The 13,501-nt window shown below is 44.0% G+C and overlaps 1 protein-coding gene across 1 annotated transcript; it reads left to right on the top strand.

Annotated features, from left to right (window-relative positions):
- The first annotated feature begins 10,137 nt into the window (after positions 1 to 10,137).
- LOC128419110 (metallothionein) lies at positions 10,138 to 13,306 on the top strand. Its single transcript, XM_053399455.1, has 3 exons — positions 10,138 to 10,327; positions 12,113 to 12,178; positions 13,101 to 13,306. Exons 1-3 carry the CDS (start codon positions 10,297 to 10,299, stop codon positions 13,193 to 13,195), a joined length of 192 nt encoding a protein of 63 aa, XP_053255430.1. The 5' UTR covers positions 10,138 to 10,296; the 3' UTR covers positions 13,196 to 13,306.
- Positions 13,307 to 13,501: the final 195 nt, after the last annotated feature.

Here is a 13,501-nt window from a genome sequence, read left to right as displayed (position 1 = left end):
ACTCCCATCAGGCGCCGATGGGGATTGTAAGTCCAAAGCATCTGGAAGGGCATGAGAGAGGGTACCAACGTGGCGGCGGGGAGTATGTCTTTTCCCTTCCTCCTCCTCCTCCTCCTTTTACCGGAGGTCTTTTGTTTCTTCCTTTCTGCTATATCTCCACTCTGCTACAATAAAATCGTTGTCAAGTGTTCAACTTTCTGGAGGAATATTTAAGTCCTATAGAACGCTATATTGTCCTTTTTCGAGGTGTTTATTGGGGGAAAGAGAAAGTTAATTGCTTCCTAAATTCTTCTAGGCTTCTGAAGGCTTCTTTACTGAGTGTCAATGTAAATGTGCACAGGAGATGCTAAGTTTGTAATTGTAATGGGATTCCATCCTTTCTCTTTTAGGTGGTTCATGCACCTGTGGCAACAACTGTCAGTGCAAAAACTGCAAGTGCAAGTCATGCAGAAAGAGTGAGTATGAACAGTTCCTTCCTTTCCTATGTATTTTGTTCCTGGGAGGAGCCCTTTTTTTTCTTTCTTAGCACTGGAATGGCAAAAACCACAATCGGATGCAGCAAATGGAAGAATTACCGTATTTACTTGAATCTAATGATCACCTTTTTTGGCCAAATTACATTGCGAAAAATAAGGTGCGCATTAGATTCGATGGTGCATTAGACTTGAATAGATACAGTACTTGGGACAAGAGTAGGTAGGATGGGACTGGCCCTAACTTGCATGCTGTATTAGAGAGCGAATTTTGTGGACATAACCCTGCATGTCTGACATTCAGCAAGTTGTTACCAAGTGTGCATGAAGCCCTGGTTGGCTAGTGTAACTGCGACTTCATGTATGGTAGCCATAGGTCAGTTTGCAGGTTTTATTTTTATTTATTGAGCAAGAATTATTATATAGTGCTTAATAAGAACTCAAGTGGTTTACATAAAATAGCATGAATCTATTTAAAAGCAGCAATTAAAAACAGAAGATTTAAGGTAAAGTTATCTAACTATAAATATAGATAACATGAGTTTTTATTATGTACATTTTAAAAAATGATATTATTTGTACTTGTAAGTCCACCTGGACTGAAGGGTTCCAGGGCAGGGTAGAAAAATATCACAGCTGAAAATGGGTACAAAAGTATCATTAAAACCATACAATAAAACCCCAGAGTTGATTTTTAGTGACGGAGTAGAATTTCCACCAGAGAAAAGAGCCAGATGTAGCAGCTGAGACTATGCAATAGCCCCGGGAGCAAATGTGAAGGATGCTCGCTTCAAAAAGGGCACCTTAGCTCTTTGGACCCTACTGTGTTCTATTTTCACCACCATTTCCAGGGCTCCTTAGAATGACCTTGTTTTTCAGTAACAGACTCGCATTACAGCCACAAATCCGAAAATTCTAGCATCCTTTCCCTGCTTGTATTGCTCCATGCAAGAGCATATCTTTTTCATGGAACATAAAGCAGAGAACATCATTCAGTTGATCCCTGTTGAAATGGCATTGCAAACTGTTTGGAGTGAAATGGTTTACTGCTGATGCTAGTGTGGTTAAAGCATGTGCACATATATCATAATATATGTGCACATATATCATAATTGCTGTCCTCATCCATCTCTCATATTCTGATCCCAGCAACATTGTTGTCTGCTGGGTCCACTCCCCAGCTCTGCTAAGTAAATTTTCCTTTCCGTTTCTAGGTTGCTGTACCTGTTGTCCGGTGGGCTGCAGCAAGTGTGCCCAGGGATGTATCTGCAAAGGTCCCCCTTCCACCAAATGCAGCTGCTGCAAGTGAATCTTCTCTGGCTCTCCAAGCACTGATCTGTATATTTGATTGCCAGCAGGAATGTAACCTTATTGTCCATTTATATATTTGCCTGTGCATTTTTGTAGCCTTTAGATGTGAAAATAAGCTATGTGGAAAGTAACACAAGCTATGTGGAAAATAATAAAAGCTGTATGTATATAAGAAACATTTGGAGAATGTTTTGTTGGTAGTGGTTCTTTCCTTCTTAGAGGACAGAGGCAGTAAGCCCTGAAATTCAGACTGTGTACACATAATACCTTTAAAGCACATTTCCCTCCAAAGAACCTTGGGAACTAGTTTTTTATGGTTGCTGGCAATCGTTCTGTGAAAGTAAATTACTGTTCCCAGGTTTCTTTTGATGTTGGGGGGGTTGCTTTAAACATTGGAAATGTGCACGGCCTCTGAGCTCTACTTTGTGGAGCCTTAATCATGGATCTGTTCCTGGTGAATTCCAAGTTGCTGGTGATGTGGGGATGGCTACACTGCCCGGAGGAGGCTGGTCTGGGGAAGAATGTTTAGAAGATGCTTCTCTGAACAGCTTTTCATGCTTTCCTGGCAAAGCACAAAGTAGGCTTGTTATGCGCAACACAAATCATGCACAACACACATTTCTTCTGTCTCCCAACTAGAGTCCATTACTGTGCAACACATCCATCCCATGAGAGGGAAGGAGTTTACGTTAGCATCAGTAAAAAAGGACAGAAGACAGATTTACATAATGTTTGTATATGCTAATATGGGTGGAAATGTTACAAGTAATTGCTATGATTTAAATGGAAATGCAGCACATATATCTACAATCTACATAACTGAGAAGAGGTTGCCCAGCTTACCTGTGTGCCTGCTTGGTCTGCTGCCCAGGCTCTAACTCAGGGGTCAGCAAACTTTTTCAGCAAGGGGCTGGTTCACTGTCCCTCAGACCTTGTGGGGGACCCGGACTTTATTGGGGGGATGAACAAATTCCTATGCCCCACAAATAACTCAGAGGTGCATTTTAAATAAAAGGACACATTCTACTTATGTAAAAACGCGCTGATTCCCGGGCCGGATTTAGAAGGTGATTGGGCCGGATCTGGCCCCCGGGCCTTAGTTTGCCTACCCATGCTCTAACTGTTGACGCACATCTTGAAAATATGAACCTCTTCTCAGTTCCTTCTCCTTAACCCAAGTTTAGGTACATCCACACACCATACATTTAAAGCACTAGCTGAGACCATTGGGCATTGTAGCCCTGTGAGGGTAATGACTGTTCCTACGGTTCTGTGAGGGGAAGCCATGTGTTTTAAATGCAGAGTGTGAGCTGGCTGCCCTCTTCAAATATGGCAACTCCCATCAGCCCCAAGTGCCATAGCTAATGTTCAGGGATGATGGGATTTGTACTTCAACAAACATCTGGATGGGCACATTCTCCCACTACTGAAGTTTTGCACTGTTGCAGGCTACTCTCCATAATGATTCCATATTTGGGGGCGGATTAAACAAGATGCTATGATAAACCCATGACCTCATTCACAGCCATATGTCTGTAGTGCTAGTGCTTGCTAGATCTTCTACAACCTCAAGATCCACCAACCACAGCCAGATGCAAACAGCATTCACTTAGAATTAAAGGTTCCCGAGCCCAGGAATTTGTTCTGAATACTAAAACTGAGCTGAACTCTTTAGTCCTTCCACACAAAAATCCACTCATCTATGCTCCACCCGCAGCAGCTTTCTTCATTTCAGCTATATAATTTAGAGGAGGAATCATTTTGCTATTAAACAACTGGGCATTAGAAGTCCTTGCCAATGTACATCTAATCACAAGGTGAATTGATTAGGTCTTAAAAGACGTTTTTGGGCCAGTGGGTGCAGTTGGAATTTTGAGAAACTGCTGTGGGTACCAGTCTCAAAATGGCTGCCACAAGGGCATGGCATAGCACAAAATGGCTGCCACATCCAAAAGGGAAGAAAAAGAGACAAGACCACAAAATGGTGTGGGTGCATAACCCATCAGCCACCCACTCAGTGAGGAAAAGGTATCACCTGCTGCCATACTGAATCATTGTTTTTTGTTTTTTTTAAAAAGGTGCTCTCTGCACCTCTCCCAAGTTCAGAACAGACAAGAGGGTGTGTTGTGTATTGAGTCAAAGGGGGTGGTTCTCCAATCCTGTCATACAATGTAATGTAGGCATTTGGGTGGCAGGGGGTGAATAATGTAGGAGAGGCCAAGCCACTACAAACAGGACCTGAGCAGAGAGAGCATTGTGCATTATTATTTTTAAAAACTTTTTATTAAAGATTTTATTTTGAGGGGATATTTACTATGACCTCTTGTGAGCACCATATTAGGTTCTGGCAGGCACACACTGGGAACCCTTGTATTAAGCAGATTCCAACTGAACCACCTAATCCAGCTCTCCTGGCACAGAAGCCAACCCATACAGTTCCACTGTGTGTATGAACACTGAAGCCACACAAGGAACACCAGTTACACAGGTCTTTCTAATCTAGTCATTGCTGGAGGGATGTATAAATGGAGCAATTGTTAGCACCGAATCTGAGAGGTTATCTGTCTAATTTCCATATTCTATCTCATGATCACATTCTAATGTCATAGTTCAACATGAACAAAATAATGCACTGAGGGATTACATCAGTAAAGAGGTCGGTAGGAAGGAATTTAGTTATCAGTTGCTGTCATTGGATTCTGTGGAGCAGAAGAAATGATGGTTAACAGGCCAGTGGCTCCCCTTTCACCCCAAGGAATTGGTGTCACCAGGGCCAAGAGACTGGGTTAGCCTATACTCAAATGAGGTAGTATCCAACTAAGTTTAACTCAAAAGTAAAGCCACTGGAATAAGTGTACATGACTAAGTTAGGTTCATTCATTTCAATGGATGTACTGTAAGTAGAATTTATTTATCGAAAAATTTATATTCCACTTTTCACCATGTAGGTCTCAACATTAACATATACAATATACAAATTTTAAAACACAACCCCCCCCCCCAATTAAAACCTCAAGAAATCAAAAACACAAAACATATGAGAAGCATTCAGGATGCAAAGGGCTCCTGAAATGAAATTAAACAGGAACCTGAAACTCAGTAGGCATGGTGCCTGTCTAACTCGTCAGAGGGAGTTCCATAGAGTTTGGCCCCAGACTTTGAAGGCACAACTATTTGTTGACATGAGTCAGAGACGGAGCCACTAAAAGGATCCCCTGCTCCCTGATGACCTCAGTGATCAACTTGGGGTGTACGGGGAAATGTGATCCTTAAGCTACCCTGGGCCCAAGTTATTCAGATCTTTCTGCACTAGAACCTTCAACTTGACCAGGTAGCAGATGGGAAGCCAGTGCAAGCCTCAGGTTCAATTCCCAGCATCCCAGAGTAAGGCTGGGGAAAATTCCTGTCTGAAGTCCTGGAGAGTCTGCCATGGAGAATGCTGCCTCTCAGGCTGCCACCATGCCAAGCCTCTGCTGATCTAAACACCTCTGAGAGGGTTTGTAGGGAAGGAGGTAAGCTTTATGATATTTGGATCCTAAGTCACACTAATGTGACCACCTTGAATTGGGCCCTGAAGTGAACTGGCAACCATGCCAGCTGTTTTAAACCAGAGCCTATGTGAGATCTACATGGAACCCCAGACATAAATCTTGTTGCATTTTGGATCAAATAAAGCTTTTTCAAGTTGTCTTCAATGGCAGCCCCGTGTAGTGTGCACTGCAACAATCCAATATGGAAGTTACCAGAGCATGGAGCAGAGTGGCCAGATCCTCTTTCCAAATGGGGTTTCTGCTGGCAAATCAGCCGGAGCTGAGAAAAGGCACTCCTAGCCATCAAGGCCACCTGAGTCTCCAAGAGCACCCCCAAAATAAAACCCCCAGGGAAGGATGCTTCCCCACCGGAGAACACTTTTTCCCCCCCAGGATTCAGTGTGATTCAATTAATGCCCCATGTTTGCATGTCCTGTGGCATTGATTCTGAATGTCCCTCTAATATACACCCTCCTTGCAGTTCAGTTCCTCTCCTCACTCCATGTCTCTCTTTCCTCTGCTTACCAAAAGATAACCTGTACAGAATCTAAACTGGGTGGCTGGTTTCTTGTCATTGGTGAGTCAACAGCATCACTTTGAGAGGAAGGGGTTTGGTTCCCTATTCACAGCCATCACCAAAAACATTTGGAAATCAATGAACTACTTCCAGGAACACTGTGTCTTTTCTAGAGCAGTGGAGACATAAATTCCAGCTACCAGTTGTGCAATCAAATACACACACAGTACAAACCTTGCCAGCATCTGAGCAAAATAAAGTCAGCATTTGTGAGTAAACATTCACAAAATGAATGAATGGTACTGGCAGGGTTCTCATTTGTTGGGGCCTGAGAGCAAACACCTTGGAAACAAAACAAGTGCTAACATTTGCTGGAACGTTTGTGTCAACATATAAGGCCACCACATTTCTCTGCCAGGAAGTGTTGCTACAACTGGGGCAAAAAGGCAGACCACCCAAAATTTAGCGAGGGAAAGTAAGGTACATGATAAAGGTAAATAAGATTATGGAGAAAGCAGACCCCCATGTTGCAAAAATGCATTTAAAAAGAAGAAGCAACAAATAAAAGGCAAGTCAAAAACCTAAAACTAAAGACTAAAAACAGTTCTGACTACAAATTGTATCTAAAATGCCTGGGAGAAATGGGGAAGTGTTAACCAGACTCAGAAAATCTTCAGCGGATGCCAGATGTGTCTCCTTAGGGACAACATTCCAAAATCAGGGATCACCACAGAAAAGAAATGAAACAGGGTGGGTGAGTATTTGTAGGAGAGATTCACCCTTGCAAATGTTACACAAATATGCCCACTTATACCCACATGTAGTGGAGACTGGTGCTCATTGTGGGTGGTAGGGCAGAAGGCAGGGAAGCCAATGGCAGTTGGAGATACTGTGTACACACCAGACATGTAATGTACTTTGCTTCCTCCAGTGGGTCCTGGGAACTGTAGCTTACTCCTGACAGAGTAAGGAGAGGGGGGTAATATGTGTTCATATAATGTGTACACAACCATTGACAAGCAGAGCTAACCAGTTCTAGCTTTGTCCTCATCTTCCTCCTTGCTAAGTTTCACTCAGACACAACTGAGACTAAGAAGGAGAAAGCAGAGAGCCAAGAAGACCACCCCTTGGCCTGGTTGTAAGGTGGCAGGCAGGTGGGCTTGAGGCTGCAGGGGCAGAGCCCTGTTTGCCCTAATAGATCAGTTTCCACTTCAGCCTTCTTCAGATGTTTTGCCCTCCAGATGTTTTGGATTGCAACCCCCACCAGACCCAACCAGCCATTGCTGGTGGAACATGTAGTCTGGAGGGCACCAGGTAGAGGAAGACTCTTCTAAAGGTTCCACAGCAGCAAGATGGGGAAGAACCCCGCTCCCCCAAACACACACATACACAAAAAAACAGACAATTTCATCCCTCAGGCTGGAACAATTCCTTTCAAGCAGCTTGACTGTATCTTCTTGGTTCTATCATGGCAGCCCTCTCTCCCAAGACCTGGCACAAATTGACAACACCAGTGTTGAAGTGTGAACTGCAGTAGTGAATCATCATTATGACATAATGATAATTCTCTCTCTCTCTCTTTTTCAAATCACTCAACAGAAACCCCTTGTGATGCAACATGAACCCTTCAGGGCAGGTAGGACAGTTTAACTTCATTGTCTGCTCCCTCCTCCCACGTTCCACCTTAAGATGATGACTAAATGAAGACTCCAGGCACTATCAGTGAGTGTGCTTTTTTCAGCCCTGCTGCATTTAACATCTAGCCTCATGAAGTGTTCCAGAGAATACAGAAGCTTGCTCACTGTTACTGTTTTGTGGTACTTTGGTTGGTGTCATAAGCCCTACAATCCCTGTTCGGCCGTGAAGCTCACTGGGTGGCCCTAAGCCAGTCACCATCTCTAAGGCTAACCTCCTAGCTTCCAAGATAGTTGTGAGAATAACATTGGGAGATGGCACTGAACAATAACATCACTAAAGTATAAAATAATAAAATACAGAACAAATGACTCCCGCTGAATCAAATTGTCTAAGAATGGCAAAAAAAGAAAATTTTTCATCAGGAGATGGAATGTCAAAACTGTCTGATTTAAATGTAGTTCGTTAATAATGAAAAAGGAATGAAAGGAAAGACAAATTATTTAAAATGAGGATTTTGGAATTCACCTTTGCCATGTAAGTTTTTGCTTAATCCCATCAGCACAAACCTTTGCAACACGATCATATTTCTCAGGAACTGCCCCATTCACTTTTACTTCTTTTTCCCTTTGGTCACACAATGGCTGACTCACCCTTGAGTCAGCATTAAACATGTTCCCAGATACAACTGCTGCACTGCACCCGGAAGGAGTTTGCACACCACACTAGATATGTTTGTATTGCCATGTGTTGGGGCCGAGGGCACTGTGTTTGCACACAGCGAAGAAGACTGAGCAAGAGGAGCAGTGCCTGCTTTGAATGGGGTGCAGAGGAAAATGCAAATGAAAGGCATACCGTGTGTACAGGACTCAGTGTGCTTTGTTCAAAAAGTTCAGTGACAGAAGTCTGTTTCTTCCCCAAAATAGAAACCTCAGTCATTTCCAGTTCTTGTTCTCTGTGTGGGTGGGTGTGCATACACAGTGCTCTAACATGATTACTAGATTCACCCCACACAACAGCAAGCAACCCTAAAGATATCAGATTTATTACTGCGACCTGTAGCGCTGTCAAGGCAGGACTTTGGGGCAGTAGTCCAGGGCCCCCCATTCAGAAGGATGAGCCCCCAAATGAAGAAGGGCTGAATTAGGAAGCAAATGAAATAATGCACAGTACCATTTAGAAAGTTGTGCCCCAAGGCCATTATGCCTTTCAAAGTCAGAAACTGCTGTTGCAGGGCAGGAGAAAGCCTAATGTTGAATGCTCCTGTAAAAAAACAAAACAAAAAAAACCTTGCATTTTACAACATAGATGTATAAGAACATAAGATCAGGCCAGTGGCATATCTAATTCAGCATCCTGATCTCACAGTGGCCAATTATATGCCTCTGGGAAGTCCGCAAACAGGACCTCCAACAGTGGAGGGAGAACACAGCCACTGTGTTACTAGCAGCCACACACAGCCTTACCCTCCATGAATTTGGCCAATCCTTCTTCAAAGCTAAGTGGGTGGTGTCCCTACATCTTGCGGGAGGCAAACTGCCCGTTTTTGAAACTTTTCTAGCTCTACAATGTCCTTCTAGAATCATAGACCTGTAGAGTTGGAAGGTACACCAAAGGTCATCTAGTCCAACCCCATATAATGCAGGAATCTCAACCTTTTTAAGGTCAGGTGTTAGTCTTAAAGGTGGCAGAGGACTCTGGTTTTGGCATAACTGCGAAACAGAGCCACCAACCTAGAACTGTAATATCCTGGTGTCATTACACCAGTTTTACAAATGGACAACTGAGGCTAAAGATTCCTTCCTTGACAAGGTTCATGGCTGAACAGCTTAAGAAAATGAAAAGCGGGATTCAAACGCCCTTTTCTTTTTGATCCCCAGATATGTAGCTAAATAATGAGGTGGAAACTACTCTTTGCGGTGTTCACAAGCCATTACTTGTTATTACTTCAGCTGTCACAGCACTGAGTCCCACAATTGTAAACAGGTCTCAGGATCCAGTCCTCCTGAGTTCAGATTAATCCCCTGCTGGGAAGGGATGCCCTAAATAAAATGGCAGCTCAGCTATACTTTAAATGCACAGGGTAACGAAGAAATAGAGCTTACTTTCCCCCCTTCCAATCACTTTTTCATTTTGCGCGGCGTCTTTTAATATTGAAAGCTTCAGTACTGGGACCGTTTTTTCACTTGCATTTATCTGGGCTCCTTTTTGTGTTGATGACCATGTTCTTGGATACCCCATAAGGGAAAAAGGGCAGATTTTGTTTACAACAACCACAATCTCTTTTTAATGCTTTAAATAACGAAATCCATTTCAGATCTACACAAGTAAACATGGATACGCTCTTCCAACGGGAAGAGAAAATGACCCGTCACTGAATTTCCCTCTCACTGCAAGTTTTCCCCCTCCTTGCAAAATCTTTCATGCGCCTCCCCCGCCTGGAAGCGGTCGATATTTGCACGCGGAGCCGACGGCTCGATCGTGCAATGCTTCAGGGAAAGCGAGACTAATTTTTGCACGCAGCTCCATAAGCGGAGGGGAGGAGAGGCTGGACCTTTGGCAAGGGCGCCGATTACGAAAGGTGCGCACGGGGCCGCGCGGGGGCCGCCTTCCTTTGCACGCGGCGCTGCGTGGGTTTCGCTTTTGCACCCCTCGCCGCCTCTGCCCGCCGTCCGGAGCCGGTCCGTGCGCAGGAAAGGGGCGGGCGCTTTGCACTCGCCGCGCCTGCCTTCCGGCTGCTTATAAATATGCCGGCAGAGGCTGCCCTCAGGCCACACATCATCTCTTGCCTCGTTTAATCCTCCGATCTGTGATCACTCCTGCAACTGCGATGGATCCTCAGGACTGCGCCTGCGCCACTGGTGAGTCTTCATTCCACTTGCTCGACTGCTTTAAGAAAGAGCCAGGGATCGGTGGCTCAAAGAGCGCGCTCTGCACCCAGACGGCCCCAGGTTCCATCCCTGTTCTCAAACTTTTGTCTGTACCTCTGCAGAGCTGCTGCTGAGCCTGGTAGGTAACTTAGAGCAGGTTCGCCCCAGCCTTCTGTCTTCCAGATGTGTTGGACAACAACACCCATAATCCCCGACGGATGGGCTGTGTTGGCCGGGATTGATGGGAGTCAGTCCCAACAGCATCTGGAGGGTACGGGGTGGCAGAAGGCTGAAGCAGATGGACAAGCTGCCCGGCTAGGAAAAATGGGCATTTGTGGGGGCAGTTCTGCAGAATGAGCACAAAGGATCCCAAATGCTGCAGTGCCCTGGGCTTAGCACACATTGCCGTCTAAAGAGAGCAGGGGGTGGGTGGAGGCGGAGTCTCCAATAAGGGTTGCTTCCTATACTCTTATATAGCTTGCATGGGGGGGGGGACGGACCACAGGAGATGTTTTTAAAGGGTGTGATTCTCAAGCACTTTACTACACAAATATTTATTTCTAAGTAAATTTATTTCTAAGTAAATTTCTAAGTAAATATTTATTTCTAAGTAAATTGCAGCATCCATTTTCATTGGGAGTCCTGCTTTCAACAGCCCTTTTAAGATACAGGATGTGGGTGGCGCTGTAGGTTAAACCACAGAGCCTAGGACTTGCTGATCAGAAGGTCGGAGGTTCAAATCCCCGCAACAGGGTGAGCTCGGTCCCTGCTCCTGCCCACCTAGCAGTTCGAAAGCACGTCAGAGTGCAAGTAGATAAATAGGTACTGCTCCGGCAGGAAGGTAAACGGCGTTTCCGTGTGCTACTCTGGTTCGCCAGAAGCGGCTTAGTCATGCTGGACACATGACCTGGAAGCTGTACGCCAGCTCCCTCAGCCAATAAAGCGAGATGAGCGCCGCAACCCCAGAGTCGGCCACGACTGGACCTAATGGTCAGGGATCCCTTTACCTTTATCTTTAATCAGTTTTAGCCACCGGCATCTACAGGCCTACAATTGCCATGCTTACTGATGCCAGGTGTGATGATGTATTTGAGCAGACCCGTCCTTCCTCTGTTCAGCCTCCTTACAGCATCCACAAAATCATATTGAGCAAAAATGTGATTTCCTTGCTCTTCAGATGCCTGCTTTGGCAGTGCTGATCACCTTGAAAGTACTCTGATGCACTGAAGCTAGCCACTTCTGCACTTAAATGTTACTACTATGAAAAAAAAGTATTGCAGCACTCTCTGGGAATCTGTGACCCTGGAGATTCTTGCTTACAGTTGTCCCAATGCATTCATTAATTGGGTAAATAGTGGGATGCTTAGTAACTAACTTGTTTAAGAACTTGTGATCTCTGTTCAGATTCTCAGAACATAAGTCTTTCTACACTTTAGAACTGGCTCTAGTGCTTGATCCAAGCTAGTGGTACTATTCCCTGTCACAAAGCAGTCCCACTTAAGAAAGAAGCCCACAGTATAAACTCTGGGAACTTACCCTTTTTGGCTTCTGAGTCCTGGAACTCTCCCAAAGCATTCTCATTAAACTTAGGAGCTTTGCCTCCAATTTACTTCTGAATTTTATTCTTCCATCCTATAGGGATAGATGGCAATATGCAACCCTAAAGCCATTGGTTTCAGTAGCTTCAGTGCAAGCATATATTTCTGTTGAAAGGGACAAAGGGTGGAGTTTTATTTTAATTTAACTCAGTGGCATGTATATTTCTCTCCCTTCCAGGTGGCTCTTGTTCATGTGCCGGCTCCTGCAAATGCAAAAATTGCAAATGCACTTCATGCAAAAAAAGTGAGTATCTCTTTGTGAACCCAATAAAAGTTCCATGCATCAGAAGGAGCTGGTTAAAACCTAGAAGCTAAGAGTTTTGCAGGTAAATTCACACTATGTTTAAAGCATATGGCTTCTCCCCCCTCCCCAAGAATCCTGGGAATGGTAGTTTGTTAAGGGTGCTGGGAACCACAGCACTGAAGGGTAATCTACAATTTCCAGGATACAGGGGAGCAGCCATGTGCTCTAAATGAATGGTGTTGGCAGCTGATCTCACACAGGAACTTGCAATGCAGTCCTAGCATGTGTACTTGAGAGTGATTCTCACTGAACTATTTGGGACTTGATTCTGACAAAATATACATAGGATTGGACATAATGTTTGCCCTTATAAGCCTCCTTTCCAAGGCTTGTCCTTTCACAAGGTTAAGATCTTTCTATTCTTGAACAAATTCATTAAAAGTTAACATCTCTTGGTATTAATTTTGAATTTAGGGAAACTTCCTAAACTTGAACTTCTGTATTTCTCTCACCCATACCCAATGCAAATCATGCCAGGCTTATTAAATGCCCAGCATCAGGGGAAAATAAATAGAGAAAGTTCCCCTTGTTGGCTGACAACTGCTTGACACAAGGAGGCATGAAAGCTTTTGTAAACTGGAAGAATTGGTTTTCCTCTCATATTTTTTTTGAAGCTGTTGATCTGCCAAAAGTGACTTCAGATTTTGGGCTAGTTACGTTTGTATCTGTATTTGCTGTGCAGTCATTGTACACCTTATACAACTGATGGCACCTTAACCACTTTTCCTTCTTCCTTATTGTGCTTGAGACATTTCACTATCCCTCTTAATTTGTTATAATGCCAGCCAATTAAATTACTAAAGGTCATTAATCTCTTTGGCACGCTAAACATCCAGTGTCATTTTTTGCCCATCTCTTTCAGGCTGCTGCTCCTGTTGCCCAGCTGGATGCGCCAAATGTGCCAAGAGTTGTGTCTGCAAAGAACCACTGTCGGATAAATGCAGCTGCTGCACCTAAAAATGCATTTTGAAAAAAGGAGACAATTTTCCTATTTTGTAATTGCTCTTTCATACAGATAAAAGGAAGAAAAATGTTTTCAGAAAAATAAAAGTATTTTAAACTTGACAACTTTGAACTGTGTTGGCTGGGTGTGGTCTGTATAGCCTTTTTAAAGGCTAATGGGAGCCTGTAACGCAAGTCTGCAGACTTTCCAATCGTTTGAAACCAGATGACAAACATGAAAATGACTGAAATGAACCTTTTGTAGTTAAACCACTACAAACATGCCCCAAATTGGGTGCATTTTATCCATGGTACTAAGTA

This window comes from Podarcis raffonei, chromosome 8, assembly GCF_027172205.1.
Source record: "Podarcis raffonei isolate rPodRaf1 chromosome 8, rPodRaf1.pri, whole genome shotgun sequence".
Lineage (NCBI taxonomy): Eukaryota > Metazoa > Chordata > Lepidosauria > Squamata > Lacertidae > Podarcis > Podarcis raffonei.
Note: the sequence above shows the minus strand (reverse complement) of the source record. Positions and strands in the feature narration are given on the sequence as shown.